General features: G+C 53.7%; 1 protein-coding gene and 1 long non-coding RNA gene across 5 annotated transcripts in view; one reads left to right on the top strand and one right to left on the bottom strand.

Annotated features, from left to right (window-relative positions):
* Positions 1-16,361, top strand: part of WSCD2 (WSC domain containing 2) — a 110,936-nt gene extending 94,575 nt beyond the window's left edge. For all 4 annotated transcript variants that reach the window (XM_029922283.1, XM_029922282.1, XM_029922281.1 and 1 more), the window contains 3 exons: positions 542-706; positions 8,371-8,571; positions 14,292-16,361. In XM_029922283.1, the coding sequence (XP_029778143.1) occupies positions 542-706; positions 8,371-8,571; positions 14,292-14,644 (719 nt within the window). In that variant the 3' untranslated portion in view covers positions 14,645-16,361. The remainder of the gene's footprint in view (positions 1-541; positions 707-8,370; positions 8,572-14,291) is intronic.
* On the bottom strand, positions 7,275-18,781 carry LOC115277872. Its single transcript, XR_003902550.1, has 3 exons — positions 18,706-18,781; positions 10,409-10,524; positions 7,275-7,399 (listed from the first exon to the last, which is right to left on the bottom strand). It is a non-coding gene; the product is annotated as an uncharacterized LOC115277872 (long non-coding RNA).
* Positions 18,782-19,292: the final 511 nt, after the last annotated feature.

The following is a 19,292-nucleotide window of genomic DNA, read 5'->3' as shown; positions in this document are numbered from 1 at the left end:
AAGCAGTCTAACTGGCAAAGGCAGGTGTGTGGCAGTGAAGGTGCTGAGTCAGGAAGGAGCAGGGCACAGACAGGAAGTGCGGAGACCCCAAGCCCAGGCAGGCGGAGTGGATGGGAGGAGCCAGAGAGGATGAAGGCGCCCGGCCCCCTGGGGCTTACAGGCCAAGATCAGGACCTTGGACAGGACCCCATGTAGCTGGGTACTATATGAGGGTTTGCATCTTGAGGAAAGAATGGTGGAGGTGAGGGGTGGCATGAGAAAGTGACTCTCTGTGATGGGGGAAACTGAGGCAGGAGAGAAGACGCTTCCTCCTGGCTGATGTTCATTGAATCCGTGCTATGTGATTATTTCTTTTCATCCCTCGCATCAATCCCATGATGAGGAACCACGTTTCTCCTTTTAAAGATGAGGAAGCAGGCCCGGAAGGAGTTCTGTTGTGTGCACTGGGCCATTGGCTGGGAAGTGGTGGGGGCGGGGCTCCATGCGCTGGGCCCTTCCGGATGGGCTCCGTCTGCCCCTGACCATGTCCTGCGTTTTGCAGACAACCGCTGCATGGACAGAAGGTTCCTCCCCGCCAAGTCCAAGCAGCTCGTCGCCCTGGCCAGCTTCCCAGGCGCCGGCAACACGTGGGCTCGCCACCTCATCGAGCTGGCCACTGGCTTCTACACGGGCAGCTACTATTTTGACGGCTCTCTCTACAACAAAGGTGAGGAGGCAGAGGGGAGCAGAGGACCCACCCCGAGGGCATGGGAATACCCGTTCTGAGCACCTACTGTGTGCCACTCTGCTCACCTGGGCTTGTTGGTCAAGACCTACTGTGTGCTTGGTCCCCTCTCATCGCTTATAGCAGCTTCTGTCCAATCAGGCACCTACTATGTCCATGTGGTACCTTCCCTCTGTTGAGGTCACCACAAACATTTCTCGAGCACATACTATGTGCAGGTCCCTCACCACAGATCTTTATTGGCCAGGAACCCTGTGCTGTATACAGAGGTACAAAACTAGGTTTGTTCTGGGGGGCACTAGAGCATCTGCTATTCGACAGGTGTTTTGTCTGCATTTAAACCAGTGATCTGTTGTGCAGGCGCTTTATTTTCATTCTGTTCACAGATGTTTACTATGCATTGTGACTATATATTGCGATGCTCTGAGTGCGCTTCCTAAGTTTGGTTTCCCAGCAGGCATTTATGGAGCATCGGCTGCGTGCCAGGTGCTTCCTGTAGGTTCAGATTGCCGCAAAGTTTCCTGCCCACCGACAGGGTGCCGAGGCCTGTGCCAGGTGCTACATGTTTGTTCGGGTCCTGCACAGTAGCCCTGGGACGTGGGATGTGGTACCATTTTCCAGATCTAAAAACTGAGGCTTGGAGTGAAGAAGTAACCTACTCCAAGTTACACAGATTGTTTTCAATGGGCAGATGAGAGATTGCACCCTGGTGTTTCCCGGTTTTGAAGCCCACATCCTTACCTCTCCATCACACAGGCAAGAAAGCCCTGGGGGTTCATACCTGGGAACTGACTTAGATGAAATGTGCATTGGGTGTGAAGCCCCCTCCTGGGCATGGTGGGGAGGGGGGGCATAGGTTCTGTTTGTGAGAGGTTTTGTCTCTGTGGGGAAGCCCTTGGCTGGGGGCCTTTATGTCTGTAAACCAGATGAAGACTACTTCCTGGCTGTGTGACTTTGAGCAAGCTTCTGTGCCTCTCTGGTCCTGTGTCATTGTGCACAAATCAGAGCCAACAGTATGGACTTGGTGACATTGTTGTGAAGGTTAATGAGTTGATACATGTGACAGGCTTAGCACAGAGTCAGTGTTCAGTAAACGTAGGCTGTGAATACTAAGGTCCAGGCACTGGCCGGACGCAGCTTGGTTTTGACAGAGAGCTGTTCTTCAGTCCAGCTGGGGAGAGCCAGGGGGCATCTGTCAGAGGGTGAGAAGCAGGAGGAAGGAAATTCAAACAGGATGAAAAGGGACAGGTTGAAGGCCAGGCTTAGCAAGGGGGGAGGCGGTCTGCCTTAGAATCTCGGCTTAAGTGATCATTTATTGAGCACGTAATATATACGAGGCTCCAAGCTAGTGTCTCGCTTGCTTATACCAGGATTTGAACCCCGGCCTGGCTTTCAACAGTCTCTCTGCTCTTAACCACTAAGTTGAGCTGCCTTTATGGGAGTTGCTGGGAGGAAGCCAGGCACAGACAGGAATCTCTGGCTTGTCCTAGGGAGCGGCGGGGGCGGGGGGGGGGTGCAGACTCTGAAAGCATCCTGTGGCTGGCCCACATGCCAACCTTCCTGTGGCTGCAGCAGCAGCCCTATGTATGGAATTCTAGAATGTTACAGAGAAGAGGGCCTTCAGGAGTATTGAATCCAGGGATGCAAAGTAGCATCACCTCATGTGTCCCTTCCAGTGAATCCACTTGTTAAGAAGGATTCTGAGATTCTGTTCTCTTTTGGAAAACAAACTGCCTTAATCTAGTCGTGCTGTCTGTTGAAGGTGTAGAAGAGGGGAGAGTGTGGCCACATGCCAGGTATTTACCACCTCTGGTCTAATTCAACCTCCTAACTGTGGACTAAGGGAAACTGAAACTTAAAATGGAGTCAGGGGATTGGATTTTCAGACTGAACTCTTATCAGGGATAGGACTCTGGGCAAGATTTCTTTACCTCGGTCTCCTCATTTATCCTGGGGGATGTCAGTACTGAACTCCTAGCGGTTTTGAAAAAACTCTAACGAGATAATGTGTGTGAGGCTTTGCATTCTTTTTTAAGTGACCTGTAACTGGGACTGCCGATTCTTAGGGAAAGGCAAAGTGTGTGTGGGCGGGTGGACGCGGGGGGGGGGGGGGGGGGGGGTGCTCTGACTATACATTAGAATCACCTGGGGAACTTTTCAAGTCTGCTGCCCAGGCTCCACCGGGGACCATTCCCATCAGGCTGCTAGGAGGGGGCAGGCCAGCAGGAGTGCTTGAAAACCTCCCCAGGTGATCCCAGTGCAAAGTGAGGCCCCTGGCTCTTAGCAACCCAGTATTCTCACCTCCGGACCCACAACATTCAAAAAATACTGAGCATTTTTGGGGCGCCTGGGTGGCTCAGTCAGTTAAGCATCCAACTTCAGCTCAGGTCATGATCTCACGGTTTATGAGTTTAAACCCCACATCAGGCTCTGTGCTGTCAGCGCAGAGCCCGCTTTGGATCCTCTGTCCCTCCCCTCTTTCTTCTCTCCTCCTCTCTCTCACAATAAGTAACACCCTGTGTATTTTACACTCGAGTCTTGAGGGCACACCAAGATTTGGTAATTTTTGAGGCAAGGTGTGTATTAAAATTTTGAAAAAGGAAAAGAGGGGGAGAGCATAAACCCTCCCTGGCCGTTCCTCAGGCTCACACCATCTAAATGTTTCCTTAAGTCCCTCCAACAGAGGCAACTAAAGCTTTTTTTTTTTTTTATGTCTTTTTTTAAATTTATTTTTGAGAGACAGAGACAGCGTGAGCAGGGGAGGGTCAGAGAGAGAGAGAGGGAGACACAGAATCCGAAGCAGGCCCCAGGCTCTGAGCTAGCTGTCAGCACAGAGCCCGACACGGGGCTCGAACCCACGAACTGTGAGATCATGACCTGAGCCGAAGCCGGCCGCTTAACCGACTGAGCCACCCAGGCGCCCCCAACTGAAGCTTTTTGAGCAGCTCCCCTTTTCTGAGGGGCTTATGCTTCCTGGGTCCTGAGCCCTTGCAGGGAATGATGAGTTGGCCCTGAGACTTGGGGGCTGGCAGTGAGGTGCAGGTGCATAGAGGACTCCCCTTCTCCCTGCCCCAGCATCAGTCGGTTCTGCTAACCCCATCTCCGCCATCACCACAGTGTAAGGAAGTCGTCAGAGCTGGAGGGTCCCGGAGCATGGGAAGGGGGATTTGCCCCCGCTGGGGGGCAGGTCTGCTGCCCCTTTCACACATCAGACCCCAGACAGGAGGAGCTCGCAGTTGGAAAACATATCAGCCATTTGCACGCAGGTTTCCTCTCCCTGGGACCTCAGGCCCCGCCCCCATCCTAGCTCTTCTGTCCAGAAACCGGCTCCCCAGGCCTCGGTCACCTCCCCCTTTGCGTGTCTCTGGCAGACTTCCCGTCTTCCTGCTTTATCTCCCTTGGGTCCAGGGCACGCCTTCCTTGTGTCATGTCACTGTTAATAATACTGATCATTGTGGGCATTTATTGAATGCGATGTGCCCTGCCCTGGGATGGGGGCTTATGGAGTTTGTGATTCAGTCTCGGGGTGGAGGTGTATGTGCAGAAGGTGGATGGGACTCCCCCCAAAAGGAGAGGAGGGAGTCCCGGGCAGAATCCATGGGGGTGGGCAGAGATGGGAGGAAGAGGAGACAGCGTGATTGGTGAATTAAGTGGTTTGGTGGTGCTGGGCGCTGGAAGGGGTGAGGGCCACCGGGTGTGGCGCAGGAAGGGCAGCCGGGATTGGACAGGCTCAGCCACTGCCTGCCCAGTGAGGACAGCGCACGCATGTTATCCTGGGGTCGCAGGCCTTGCAGGGAGTGGGGTGAACAGGGATTTTAGGCAGGGGTGATCTAAGATTTGCATGTGTGAAATACCTCTCTGGCCACAGAGTTTGGATAAGATGTTTCAGCTGCAGGGACCATGCTGGGGAACAGGGACATTTAAGAAGCCATTGATTAGAAGTGATGGGCCCAGAGGGGATGGGTTCGGTATGATGAACTGAGCCTCCACGGACTGCTGCTGATTGGAGATTTTTCATGTTTTCTCCCTCATTGCTGCCTCTAGTTGGATAACGGGGGGGGGGGCTGTCCCCCACCCTTTAAACTTTCAATTTCCTGCTCTGGGACAAGCTTGTGTTGGGTGGGTGACCCCCAAGCCCCTCCTAGGTCTGATGGGCTGCCTGGAATTTTCTCTTCACTTCCTCAGCAACTTGTCTCCCCTCATTCTGGCAACAGCTGCCCCACCAAGGACTATTGAATAAAAGGATGGAGGGAGAGAATTAATGGATGGGTAGATAGAGTCACCTCTCCCAGAATCCAAATCCTGAACCCCTTGAGTTCTGCCTTCTCTTCCTCTTACCCAGGGTGGTCGGCCATTTGCAAAACATGATTTTCTCTGTGTCTGTGTCCATCTCTGTCTCCCTTTTTCCTTCAGCCTGTGTGTGTCTGATCTTTGTCTTATTTTGGTGCCTGTTTCTCTCTCCTCTCCTTCCCCTTTTGTCCCTCTTCCCATCTCAGGGACCCCACAGCCCCAAATATAGAACCCAGAGGTGGGAGTGGCTAGGTGACTGCCCAGATTGGGCAAGGCCCTTCTCTGCCTCTGGGAGCCCACAGATGGGACAGGACATTGGTGAGTGCACCACTTGGCCCCAGATCTAAACAGGACATGTCTTTTGAGAAGTGCCTCTAAATAAACTCCTTTATCCCACAAGGACCACCAGCCTCCAGGATATCTATGTCCAGAGCCAGGAGTAGGTCTATGGAGTCTCTGCCACTGCCCTTCTCTGTGCCTCAGTTTCCTTAACTGCAAAATGAGCAGGTAACTCTAATATTGGGGGTGTGAGGAAAAGGAGAATACATACCTTGTTCTCTCTCTGGCCTTGAACCCACAAGTTGTTTCTCCAAAGCCTGGGACCCTTGTCCAGTCTCTCAGGGTCACATGGGTGCCCTGGATAAGCCGTGATCTTGGTGAGCCTCCAAAGGAATGGGATTTAAATATTTGGCATTGCTGGGTCCTGGGTTGGAAAAAGTGCAGAGGGGCGCCCCCTGGTGGTGGAGTTCCACAATTCCGCTCTGGCCCTAAGCTTGCATCCCTGATAGCTCTGTCATTACCTAGAGGCCCCTCCCTGGAGGACATCTGAGCAATGGTTGCTAGTTCCTCAGGCATACTGATCCCATGTAGCTTCTTAAGGGCTCCTTCCTGGACACAGAACTCCTCTCTCTGGATGGCACTGTGCTACCTGGAATTTTCTTCATCTCCCTCCTTTTCCAGTGTACCCTACAAACTAACTTCTTAGGCAACCTGAAACCAAAGCAAGTCTTTTCTAGTGTTCATAGGTTTTTGTATCTTGATCAATACTGGGCTAGGTCGACTCCATCCTGTAACAGAGAAATGTGATTTAAGGTCACACAATGCCAGGCAGCTGATTTAACCAAGTTTCACCACTCTGCCATGTTGCTGTTTTTCTTTTCTGAGAACATGTATGTACACCTTCTTGTGCAACCCCGGTGTGTGTTTTTGGTTGCTGTGTCTGTAGTGACGTCGATTTTGGCATAGAGAAAGTGAACTTGTAGATAGGAAGCTCCTGTCTGCATCATGAGGATCTTTGCCGATGCCATGTGTGACTACGTGCCGTGAAATCCTATCCAGTGCCACCTGTGGGTCAACCTCTGTGTCCTGGGCTCGCTCACAAACTCCCCGACCCCATTCCCCAGTGTCCTGTGACGCTGTGCTGCCCGTGGGCCTCAAAGGCCATGGGTTACTGTTTCCTTGAGGACATGAGCCAGAGCTCATTTGCAAGGCTAGACTGATTCCTGCCGCTTCACGGGGCCAGTCCCAGCATGGAATCTGGCTCAGGAAAGGACATTCCACTCGCGGCCATTACCTTGTGACCCCAGTGTGGGGAGAGGGAGGTGCTGTACCTTTCTGAAGCCCCGTCTCCAGGAACAGAAGTAGGAACCATGGGAGCCTCACCTTAATCCACCTTAAAAGCCCAAGGCAGAGCTTCAGAAACCTTTGTGCTTGGACAAGGGGGGAAAAATATGAACTCCAAGGTTTGATGAGCCAGGGTGATTTCAGTCCGTGACTTCTCCCCTAGACTTGTTCTCTCTGAGCTTCCATTTATTGAAATGAATACAACTGTGTGCCTCAGTGGTTTCTCACAACAGCCCTGTGAGAGAAGTGTTGTGGTTCCATTTCATAGATGAGGAAACTGAGGCCCAAAGAAATAACATTGAGCTGGAAACGCAGCCAGTATCCTGAAGGTACCAGTAGGATACCATTTCTCCTTGGCTTTCAAGTTGCCATCTAAGTGTCTCGGCTCCCATGAGGGGGTTGGGGGGGCCAGAGCTGGCTTGGGTTTGAATTTTGACCCTGCCTCTCCATTGCCATATAATCACAGCAAGTTCTTTGCTCTTTCTGTGCCTGTTTCCTCATCTGTAAAATCTCTCCCAGGGTTGTTGAGAGAACTGAGTTGCCGAGTTACACAAAAGGCTCAGACAGTGTCCAGCACACCGTTGGGGCTAGCAAAGCATTCTCGAGCCATCCAGAACGTCTCCCAGTTCCTCAGCTTTTGTTTTGTGCAAGTTGATTTATTTTGAGAGAAAGCAGGGGAGGGGTAGAGAGAATCTCGAGCAGGCTCTGCACCTTCAGCTTCCATCTCTGTCCAACTCACAGACTTCAAGATTTTGACCCAAGCTGAAATCAAGAGTCAGATGCTTAATCAACTGAGCCACCCAGGTGCCCCATCCTCAGCTTTTGAAATGAAAATCAGATCATGTCCCTTTTTCTTAAATCTTTTTAAGGGCTGCCTGATGTTTGTGGTCTAGTACTGAACCCGTGGTCCCAACCCCTACAATCCTGTCTGGCTTTACACTCCCCTCTCTCTGCTCTCAGCACTCATGGGACACCTTTTTTCCGACCCACCCCAGGACCTTTGCATCTGCTGTTCCCGCCACTTTTTCCTTCCTCTTGGGCTAGTAAAACTTCTTCCTTAGCCTTCACATGTCAGCCTAAGCACCTCCTCCTCCAGGAAACCTTTCTGGATGCTACCTCACCAAGTCTGTAATGTTGGCTAGGCTGACTGGGCCGTACAGCGCCAGACTGTGGGTTATATCCGGGTCTGTTCCCAGACCCTCTCACCATCTGGGACCAATAACCATCTAGGGCACTCCCCTCTTGCAGTGATGGCAGAGGCCTATAAGAGTTAACAAACATGTGATGCACCCTGGGGCTTTGCTAGAGACCCATTTCTGTCCTCATCCAGTGGCCAAAATGAGTCACACGGCCACACCTGGGGAGGGAGAGTCTACCCAAAGAGCACCCCTCCAGTGCATCAGCAGAGGATGTCTAGTTGCACCTGAGCCTGACTCCCGTGCCTCTTCTGCAGCGCCGTGGTTCACTGCGTTCATTTAGGTCATGATTTGCAGAATCTGGCTCCCAAAGACCGCAAGACCCACAAATGTGTTGCAGATTTTATCCCCACCTCCCAGCATGATGCCTAGCACATAGTAGGTGCTCAGTAAATACAGGAGGCGATGAACGGGAGCATGAATGAGCGTGGGAGGACTCCCAAGGCGACCCGGGTGGGTGGGGGGGCAGTTTGGCTGGACTCCTCACTTCCCCTGCTCACTGCGCCGTACCCTCTCCACTCCCCTGCCCGTGGGAAGGGTTCAAAGGTGAGCGGGACCACTGGCGCAGCGGCAGGACCATCTGCATCAAGACGCACGAGAGCGGCCAGAAGGAGATTGAGGCCTTCGATGCCGCCATCCTGCTCATCCGTAACCCTTACAAGGCGCTCATGGCAGAGTTCAATCGCAAGTATGGCGGCCACATCGGCTTCGCTGCGCATGCCCACTGGAAGGGCAAAGGTACAGCTAAGGCTGGGGGTATGGTAGGTTGGGGTGAACGGCCAGGGCTGTCTGTGCAAGGGATCCAGGCAGGTTCCTGTGTCCCACAGCCACCCCTCCCCCTGAGCATCACCTGCTGAGGGCAGGAGAGACGCTCTAGCCCAGCGGGTAAGGGCCTGGGCTCAGACCTGGGAGCAAGACTCCCTGGGTTCAAGCCCCGGCTCCATCCCTACCTCCCTGAACTTGTTTGTCCCTTCTGTAAAATGGGAGTAATAACTGCATTCTAAGAATTTAACCCTTTAAATGTGACTCATTAGGGAGATAGGAACCCTCACATAATTGACAGGGGATGATTGAGACATTTTCAAGAGCCCTTTCCCTGGGAGTCAGGAGACCTGAATTCAGCCCCAGGTCAGCGGCTCCTATGAGCTCCTGAGAAGGCTCAGAACAACAGAACACTGAACCACTCCTGACAACTCTGGGTTGTGAGGCTCAGAGAGGTTAAGTGATTTGCACCAGGTCACATAGCTGGGAGGGGACCTTCTTGACCCCAAGCCATGAATCTTATTATGACGTTCCCCTCTGGCACCTGGAGGGCAGCTGCTGGGTGGATGCTGGTCCCACCACAGGCAGGTGGTCCATGATAACGGAGACAGCTTTAGAGTGGGACCCAGCCTCTGTCCTCTTGAGGATCTTTAACTCCCTCTGGATCTCAGACTCCGTACCCGTTATCGCCCACATCTCCATCCCGGTAATGAGAGGCTTTAAACCCCATAATTAATCCTGGACAGGCAATGTTCAGGGAGGTAAAGCAGCTTTCTCAGGAGGTGGTAGAGCTCAGGTTTGACCCCAGAGGAGTCTTGCTCTGAGCCCTGGGTGATAACGGATGGGGCACAATGTAGATGGAACAGTGGAATCACACAGGCCAGTAGGTGCTCTGTAAATGTGGGCTCTCTCCCCCTTACCCAGCCTCAACACTGAGGAGTGCTGTCCACTTCACCCCCCACTCCCCAAAGCTTCTCCACAGCCCTAGCCCCTCCCGAGAGGACCGAAGCTGAGCAACCCGGCACAGGGACCTCGTTCACAAAAACTCTTGTGCCCGTCTGCCCAACTGTGCCCACCCTTCCCAGTTCGGGGGGGGGGTGTCCCCTGCCCCTTGCCTCACTCTCCTTCTCAGAGGGTGGAAGCTTATGCAGGTGGTGACATCTGTGCCCCTGTACCCCAAGGAGTCATCTGATTCATTTACAAAACAACTGAAAATGAACACCACCCAGGGCCAAGCTGGAAAGTCTGCAGGTGCACTGGGCAGAAGCCTGTTCTAAGCACAGACTTTGCTGGTCTGGCTGGAATGGACCTGGGGAAGACCCAGCCCAGTGGTCCTCAGCATCCCCAGAGGCGTGTGGGGAAATCCCAGTGCCCATATGGCCCCAGGACCTTTGCTGTGGTAGAACCTGGGCCTTGGCATGTTTTACAGCCTTCAGGACTCAGGCCAGACTGAGAACCACTGATTGACCCTCTATTATCAAGGAAACTGAGGCTCAGAGAGAGGCAGGGGCCTGCCAATGTCGTTAGGGCACATAATGGCAGGAGTAGAATCCACCCCTCTGCCTCCCCGGTATCCTGAGGTCCCCAGGGAACTCACTTGGCAAGCTCATGTGGGGCCAAGAACTTGGCATTCATGATGGCATTTAACCCTTCTAACTCCCCGGAGAGGTAAGAAAGGCTTTCATGGTCAAGGTGGCATCCCATTGCACAGGTGATGAAGCCATCCCAGGAAGGCTTAGCCTCACCTGGCTGTGCACCAGGGCTTGGCAGAGCTGGGATTGAACCCCAGGCCTTAGCTCTCAGGCTGTCTTACCTTGAAAGGACTCCGACCTCCTGCTGATGTCCCTGCTTCAGCACCTGCCCTTAGGTTCAGCCACTAATTCCCAGGAGCCACCTTGCCTCTTTTTCCTTTTGCAAGGCAGCCAGGAGCTTGAAAACCAAAGACAAGGGAGGTTCAGGACAGGCTGAACCACGAGGCTGCAGGGGATGAGAGAGAAAAGATTCTAGCAAATACATCACCTGTTGGGGGCCTGGGGCCCCAACCTTAGCCCAGAATGGATGGGAGGGGGCCTTCTCCCTGCAACCCCTCCCGGGCAGGCCTGACCCAGGTCTAAGTGCCCTCAGAGCCTTCTCCCAAAGAATGATTTCTCTCTCTGCTTCAGCACCTGGCCCTTGTAAGCACTTGAGTTCGAGACCCTCGCTTTGGGGTCCCTGTACCAGGAACATCACCATCACTTGGGAACTAGTTAGAAAGATAAATTCTCTGCCCTCCCCCCCACCCCAGACCTGTGGAGTCAAATTCTGGGAGGGGGCCCGGCAACCTGTGTTTTACCGAACCCTCCAGATATTTGATAAATGCTCCAATGTAAGACCCACTGATGTAATAAAGCCTACGTGTGGCCCAGAGTGTGACCAGTGGGTCACTAGTGTCCTTTACCTTGAAGCTTTCCAGAATAGCACATCTCTCCCACCCCCTTCCAGGCTCCCTAAATGGGAATCTGCATTTTAACAAGATTCCCTGAGAAGCTTCCTATGCACTTGCAGGTTTGAGATTCCCTACCTTAGGATGGTCTCCTGGAGAAGGTGAAGGTCACCTCCCTAGGAGTAGAGTTCCCCCAGCCATGGAGCACACACATCCAACCCTGCCTCTCCCCCCTTCCCCCCTTATAGCTGGGTCAAGGCCTAGGCAACCCTCCCTCCTGGCCCCCCATTTTTGGTTCCATAACGTTAATTTTACAATCTCCCTGGAGTGGGTCCAAAGCAAAGCTTTATGTGATATAATCACACAAGGTGAATTGTCCTGGCTCTGTTTAATGAAACAGACTGTGTTTAATGATTCCATGGGGAACTCGGTGCAGTTAAGCTGCTAATCAGTCCCCAGTTCCTCGAGATGAGAGGGAGCAAAGAGGGGCCCGTGGTACCCCTGCACATGTGTGGTGGTTCTGGCGGGACCACCACTCGTGACCGATGGGCCGTGGCTCAGCCTGCCTTTACTACCCACTTTGAAGGCAGTGATCACTTCCCGGGAATCCTGTGCTCATCAGGGCTTTTGTTTTCAATTTTTGTTCTTTCCAATGAAGTGGGTTAGGAGCGTCCAGGGAGAAGACCAACACGACTGTTGCGGAGGCAGCTTGAGGGCTGCCACCCAGAAGCGCTGACGCAACAGATTGGGCACCTTGGTGATGCTGGGGCACCAGCATCAAGAATGATCGTGACCGTTGCCAGCATTTATGGAGCACCCGCTCTATCCCAGGCCAGGCGCCAGGGTCTTTGCCAATCTCATTCCATTCCATCCGCCCAGGATGACCAGGATGATGGTCTGGGCAGAGTTGTTTTGCTGATGGGTAAACTGAGCCACAAGGAGACCAACTGAGGTCCCCAAGAGCCCCCAGCTGCTCTAGGGAGGAAGGGGGTTTTCCGAATGCCATCAGTCCGACTCCCAAGTTGTCCGTGAACAGATTCCTGAAGGTGAAGTGAGCAGTGCTAGACCAGGAGCTGATCCTGGAAGGGTTTTCTAGGGCAGGAGCCAGGCTCAGTCAGGACAGACTGGCTTCGAATCCTGTTTTTGGGTGATCACTGTGTGGCCTTGAGCAGCTGGCTTCAGGTCTCTGAGCCTTTTCCCCCCGTGTGTAATTCTCACTCTCCAGGCTTCTTGGGAAAATGGGAAGTAGCCAACACATAGCAGGTGCTCAGGCACCATATGGTCCCATCCCATGGCGATGTCCAACCAGCAAGGATGCCACGCTGGCTCCGGCGTGTGTCAAAGGCCAGTAGCCCCATTTGCAGGGCTCTGACCACCCTGCAGGTGGGTCCTTCCTCCTCCTTGAGGGTCCCTTGTAGCACCCTCCCCAGAAAATACTTGAGATGCTTGGTCTGAAGTGGCCAGGCCTGGAAATCCGATGTGCGTGGTACTGGGTGACTGAGAGCGCTCTCCATCCACCTGGGCTTCTGCCATTAGCGATGCCATGAGGTGACTCAGGAGTAGAGAGATTCTTTAAAAAAAAAATTAGACTATACACATGCTATATGTTCTTCTAATCACTCAGATACATCTGGTCTTCACCCATTACAACAGTGTGGGCCCAATTAGCCAGATACATTGTAAATAATCTATCGTCAGGATAAAATACATCCCTGTCACCAGGGTATTTCCCAAGCAGCAGTGGTGGTCCCGGCGGGGGACGGGGGGTCGGGGGGCGCACTGGGAGAACAGAAGCCTCTCCACGGGTTTTGATGTGTTCTCTAAAGAAAGAGGAGCCCTTTATCACATCACAGTTTGGCGGTTGGGAATTTCAATTTGGTTCCACCAGCATTTATCAAGCCCCTGCTGGGTGTAAGGCAGTGGGGGTGAGGCTCCTGGTGCCTAGGAAAGATGAGGAGCTGGGATCAGACAGGCCTGGTCTGGATGGTGCTGCCTGGGGCTGTGTGACCTTAGGCCAGTCACTTCACCTCTCTGAGCCTCCGTTTCCTCACTGGTGATACAAGTGAACAGTAGCCCTTTCCTTTCAGGGATTAAATGAGATCATGGGCCCCCATCACCCAGCAGAGGTTGAGGATTTAGTTATTAACCAGTTGGGCTCCCCCAACCCAGCTTGGAAAACTCCAAGTCCCTCTGGGGGGTTCAGGGCTGTGGTGCCTCTGTGAGAAGCAGAGGGTCTGGCTTCAGGGTTTTGGCCTACCTGCTTTCTGATTCTCCAACGGGGGCTTGGAATCCCTTTCCGCCTTCCCAGCATCCTCCGTGATCTCCCTTCACAGTTACCCAGATTCCTGCTCTGTTCTGTCAGTTTCGGCAGCTCCGGGGCTGGCTGTTGGCTCCAAGGTCCTCGCCAGGGCTCCCCAAGCAAACACTCACGTTCTATTAAAGCCTGTCTTCCGAGTCAGACCATCCCAACACACCTTCCCCGTGCTGGTGACTGTCCACCCTGCTGTGGTCCCGTGGCAAGGTAGTAAACCACACACACACACACACCAAAAAACGAAAACCAACACAGTATATGATAATACAATCGGACTTAAACTATACCCCCAGCCCAATCCATTGGAGATAACATACGTCGGGGGTTCACTGGGGCTCCCCAACCCTGGGGAGTTGGGAAGACCAGACCTCTCAGAATGACAGGAAGAGGAAGTCAACATTTACTGAGCACTTACTGGGTATGGGGCATATGCTTTTACCCACTTGTGTATACAAAGGTCTTATTATCCTGTGAGTAGATAACCATTACTAAACAGGATAATTACTATTACACAGGATAACTTGATAGTTAAAAGCCTAGACTTTGAAGCCAGACTGTTTGGTTTCATATCTTGGCTCTACCAATTATTAGCTATGTGACCAAGAGCGACTGACTTAACCTCTCTGTTCAGTGTTCAATGAAAATGATGATACCTGTCGCACAGTTGTGAGGCATAAGCTATATTAATATATAGGAACACAAATGTATGTAAAAGTACAGTAAATACATGTATTTATGGATAAGTCTGTGCTGGTCATACAGTGAACACCAAACAAGTGTTATTATCCCCAAAGACAAGGCAAAGAACATTCTAGGTGGAAGCAGCAGCAGGGAGGCCAGTTTGGGGAATCTGAAGGATTAAAGGTGTGGCTGTAGATAACTGTGTCCACCGCCACCACCATCTGACCCTTGTCCTCAGAGCCCTTCCTCCCTCTGACCCGCCCTGCCTCCTCTCTCCAGAGTGGCCAGAGTTTGTGAGGAACTACGCTCCCTGGTGGGCCACCCACACCCTGGACTGGCTCAGGTTCGGCAAGAAGGTGCTGGTGGTGCACTTTGAGGACTTGAAACGGGACCTATTCGTCCAGCTGGGCCGCATGGTCAGCCTGCTGGGCGTGGCCGTCAGGGAGGACCGGCTGCTGTGCGTGGAGAGCCAGAAGGATGGCAACTTCAAGCGCTCGGGGCTCCGGAAGCTCGAGTACGACCCCTACACTGCAGACATGCAGAAGGTCATCTCCGCCTACATCAAGATGGTGGACGCGGCCCTCAAGGGGAGGAACCTCACGGGCGTTCCCGATGACTACTACCCCAGATGATGCGCCAGGGGGGAGGGGGCCCAGAGTCCCGACCCAGCAGGGGCCTCAAGACCCCTGGGGACGCCCCCCACCCCATCTGTCCTCTTTCTGGCTTGGGGACAATCCCCTTGGCTGCTGTTGGCCTTCAGTGAGTTTCCTGCATGACGAAGGAAGCTTGAGGGAAGAGACTGGGCGCTCCCCACCCTACTCATGCCCCCCCCCCCGCTCCTTGGAGACAGAGGGGGTCCCTGGTTTGGAGACGTTCCAGCCACATGAACCATTTTCTGTCTCCTCTGCTCCCACCCCCACCACTCTGGGTCCCACCTGTGGGAGGGAGGGTTCATGGTGGCCCTGGGACATGGGTGTCCTACCACAGATGTCGAGGACCTTGATTCAAGAGCTAGCTGAAGGGACTATAGCAGGACAAAGTGGCCCCAGAGTCTCCCCTTCTGGGCTGAGCATTCATGGCCTCCACACCCTACTCCCCTCCATCCCCAGAATCACGGCTACCAACACTTACCCAGGCCACTTCTGTTTGAAGAAAGGTCTCGGGCAGTCTGGGTGGGCTGCAGAGGCCGTGATGCTCACAGGATGTTAAATGGCATGACCGTGTGGGGGCTGCTGGTGTCATGAGCCCACCTCCTGGTCAAGTTCTCCTGAGAAACCATCGGGTGGGCTGACCACCTCTCGGGCCAGAATTCTGCAGTTTTCTTCCCCCGCGGTAGCCAGAAGGTGACCTTGGGGTCTTTGATCTCACTTTCAGGGTTTCTCAGGTACCGACAGTCACCCCACCAGGATGGCCCCATGCCCCATGCAGAATCTTAACATCTCTCTGTGGTGGCACCCACACATTGATCGACACTGCCCTCTGACCCCTTCCAGTGGGTCCTTGCTATCTTAGGTGAGAGAGCAAAGCGCTCCAAATCAGGTGGGACCATGACCCAAAGAGACCCCCTACGACCTTCCCAGACCATTGACCTCCCCTTGGTCATAGTCCAGTGGGGCTGGCCTCCCTTGGAATGGGAATGGTTTGTTTCCATATAAGCACTGCCCTCTTGGTGGTGAGACCCCAAGCCAAAGGATTCTCAAGGACCTGGGTCACTCATTACCTGTCTTAGAATGCATCTAGGACCCCTCTTTCCCCCACCTGATACCAGTGGCTTCACATCCAGCCCACACCTGCACACCTGTCCCGACCCCCTACTGCATAGATGCAAAAGCCATAGATCACAGATCTTTGCTATTCTGTCTGGAGCAGCCCCCCAGTCAGCCCCTTTGAAGGCTCAGGGTGCAGGTAAAATTGCTCATTCCCAAATACCCACGAGACTATGGAGAAGGCGCGTGTAAAGAGATATATTTTTGTAAGAGGAATAGAACTAATACATTCTGCCCCTTGGCCCCTGGCCATGCGAAGAGAAGGGCTTAGGGATTGGACCTGGGTTCTCCTCTCTGATCCCCTCAGCTGCGGGATTTGGGCCACTGCAGGGCCCAGCCAGGGGGCCCCCCGAATGTATTTTGTACCATGTTTCTTCCCCCCAACCCAGGCTAACTTCTAGTCTTTTGAGAAGCAGTCAAGGGCGTGGCCCCCCTTCCTGATGAGAGATCAGCGCTCTCTGGGGCGACCCTGGGTCCAAGACCCGGGCCAGCTCTGCCAGTGGCCGCCTTGGGCCACAAGCCTCTGTCCGAAGATTCCTCAGGTCAACACCATCATTAAAAGCGAGTTTTGTTGATTATTCTACCATGTCCTAGAGTGTTGTGTAAGGCAAGTTCAGATGGGTATGGGTGTGTGTGTGTAAGAGAATGGTTCTGGGGTATACAGTTGTGTGTCTGTGTAACTAACTGGCTGAGGAGTATGGTGTGAAGTCTGTGCTCACTGTCCCTTCTGTCACCAGGCTGTATGCCCCCAGGAGCGTGTGTATATGTGAGGGGGTTTAAGTGTCCCTGACAGGTGGGCACAGGTGTAGAGGAGGTGGTCTGTGGGAGGCGTTCCTCGGGTGGGCGGGCTCAAGCAAGCCCTGAGGAAGGTGCTATTCATGTGTGGATACAGAAGGGGAGCTGGTAAGAGCACAAGTGAATGGAAGAGAAGGCTTGGTTGGGCCTGTGTCTTCTCGACTCACATGGCAGGAGCTTCTGTGGCAGGGATGCTGGTGCTACAAGGGGTCCCTAGTTAGAGGGAAGGACAAGGGTTTGCATGCTGACTGTGGACAGAAAGGAGACGGGGGTGGTGAACCGAGCTGGGACAGGCAGAGGAAGGGGAAGGAGAGACATCTCCCCATAATGGGGGGGGGAGGGAGCTCAGGAGGAGTGGGTGGGGCAGGCCTTTCCCCCCCGAAGTCCTGGGGTCTATGAAGGAGGGCCGGCGAGGGAGGCATGCACTGTTTTTCAGGACCAAGGACAGGTCTTTCTCTCCTGGGAATTTGTGAGGGCTTCAGAAATCCACCCGCCCCAGGCTAGAGGCCCAAGCCAAGTCTGAGCTGGTTGCGGACCAAGCCCCAGTTCTAGATAGAGTCTTGATCCGGGATGACAGCTAAGTCCTAACACATACTGATCCATGATCCTGGTCTATGGATTCCCGATTCCAGCCTCATGTCGAATCCTGACCATACCCATCTGGAGTCTTGTCCCAGGTCGCCGACAGCACTCCACCTTTGTCATAGGCTAAACCCTAACCTGCCTCCCAAGATGAATGCTGATGGTGTATCTGGACTGAGCCTGAACCTGCCACCACTTTGATTCTGGTCACGGACCGATCCCCAGACCTGGTCCTGGATGAGGCTTTTCCTTGGTCACTCTGGGCCCTGACCTTGAACTCTGGGTATTCATCTGACCTCAGACGGAGCTTTGGCTCTGGTCCCAAGCTGGGCCCCGAAGCCGTATGCCAATTTCCCTTCCCTTTTCTGTGATCTGTTCCTCCCTGACCCGAGGGACGGAAGCCACAGAGCATCCAACCCCACACACTCCTGGACTCTCCTCCTCTGATCTCACAGATGCTATGCCATGCTGTCCCCCCCCCACACACACACAGATCACTGCAGGGCAGGGGTGTGAGGGGGTCTCCCACCCCTTCAGGCTGGGGCAAGATGGCCAGTTAGACTCCTCTCTGGCCAATCTCTGCCCATTTGTAACACTTCAGCAACCGTCTTGAATCCAATCTGTATATCAGACCCGGAAAGAATGTTCATTCGTTCCCTCGTTTCTTCAGCCAATATTTACTGGGCATCTACGGTGGGCCAGGCACTCCTCTAGCTTCTAGAGGCTTAAAAAGGAACAAAAAGCACAAAAATCCTGGTCCCTGCGGAGTTTACATTTTACCAGGAACCTAACAGATACTTGTGAGTGATTAGAAAGCTTTGGAGGAGGTGATTGGGGGGAGGGCAAAGAAAGGAAGGGACCTAGGTGTCTTGTGACTGACTCCAGGAGGTTATTCTCAACCTTGGCGGACAGGGTGTTGCACGCCGATGCCCAGTGACTAACCGGAACTGGCCCGAGTCCCACAGAGGTGATGGCAGAACCGGGCCAGTCAGGGGCTTCTCCAAAAAGCTCTGTACATGGGAGGAAGGGAAGCTGGAGGTCCTGGTGGTTGCCCTGTCTGGCCCAGAAGCCAGGACCCCTGGATCATCCTGCTGTCACCTCTAGAGGACAGGCAGCACCCAGCATCTGCTGACAGCTGGGATTTCCTGATTTTTCCAGTAACCCGGGAGGCGGCTGCAAACATGTTCCTGGGGGACGATGTGGGAGGGGGAGAAGGATGGGGAGGCAAAGGGGATGCAGCTCCCACGGGGACCCACCTCCACCAGGAGGCCCAGACCCCTTCTCTCTTGCATCGATTTGTTTCTGGCTGTTTTTTTTTACATGCCCTCCCATGCTCCATTTTCCTCTTACTGCTTTTGTTTCCTCCAGCTGCTCATTAAACTCCTTCTGTCTTGTCCTCACACCCCCCCCCGCCCCCACTCTGTCACCCCCACCACTCTCCCCTCCCCTCCATTTCACCCCCATCTCTTTGTTGATTTCTGCTTGGTCTGTGCAAGCATCTCTCCATCTCTGGATCTCTGTCTCTCTGCCTGTCTCTGCTCACTCCTCACCCCGGCTGTTCTCTCCTGCCGCCGCCTCCTCTTCCCAGGGAGAGTGGGAGCGACTCTGCTGGATGCAGTCACAGAGAGACAAAGTGCTACCCAGGCCGGTAACCAAGGAAGTGGTTTCCTTAGCAACAGAACTGCAGGCCGAGCTCCACTGCCCCATCCCTTAGCTGTTACAGTAAGAATGCAGGGGGGGGGAGGGGGCGGCAAGCCCGGAGACGGGTGTGAGTAGAGACACCGCTGTAGGGATCCTCTTGAGAAGGGACAGTGGTCTGAGTCCAGCTCAGTGCCTCTCACTTTGGGGACACTCAAAAATAGAAGAGGTGGGAGGCTGGGAAGGGGTGCAGAGAGGCACACAGAGGAGCCCGCAGGACTTGGTGACAGACTGGATGTGGGGAGGGGCAGCAACAAAGAAGGCAAAGAGGCCACCAAGGTTCTGTCTGGGCAGGTCCCAGGTGGAGGTCTTGTGACAGAGAGCATGGGGCAGAGGAGCAGGTGCAGGAGGGAAAAAAGACGGCAAGCTGATATGGCCCCCTGTCCCCAAGCCTTCACCATCTAGTTGGGGTGAGACCGGGAGAGGGAAGGTGTAGATA

The sequence above is a fragment of the Suricata suricatta genome, chromosome 14, assembly GCF_006229205.1.
Source record: "Suricata suricatta isolate VVHF042 chromosome 14, meerkat_22Aug2017_6uvM2_HiC, whole genome shotgun sequence".
NCBI classification, from domain to species: domain Eukaryota; kingdom Metazoa; phylum Chordata; class Mammalia; order Carnivora; family Herpestidae; genus Suricata; species Suricata suricatta.
Note: the sequence above shows the minus strand (reverse complement) of the source record. Positions and strands in the feature narration are given on the sequence as shown.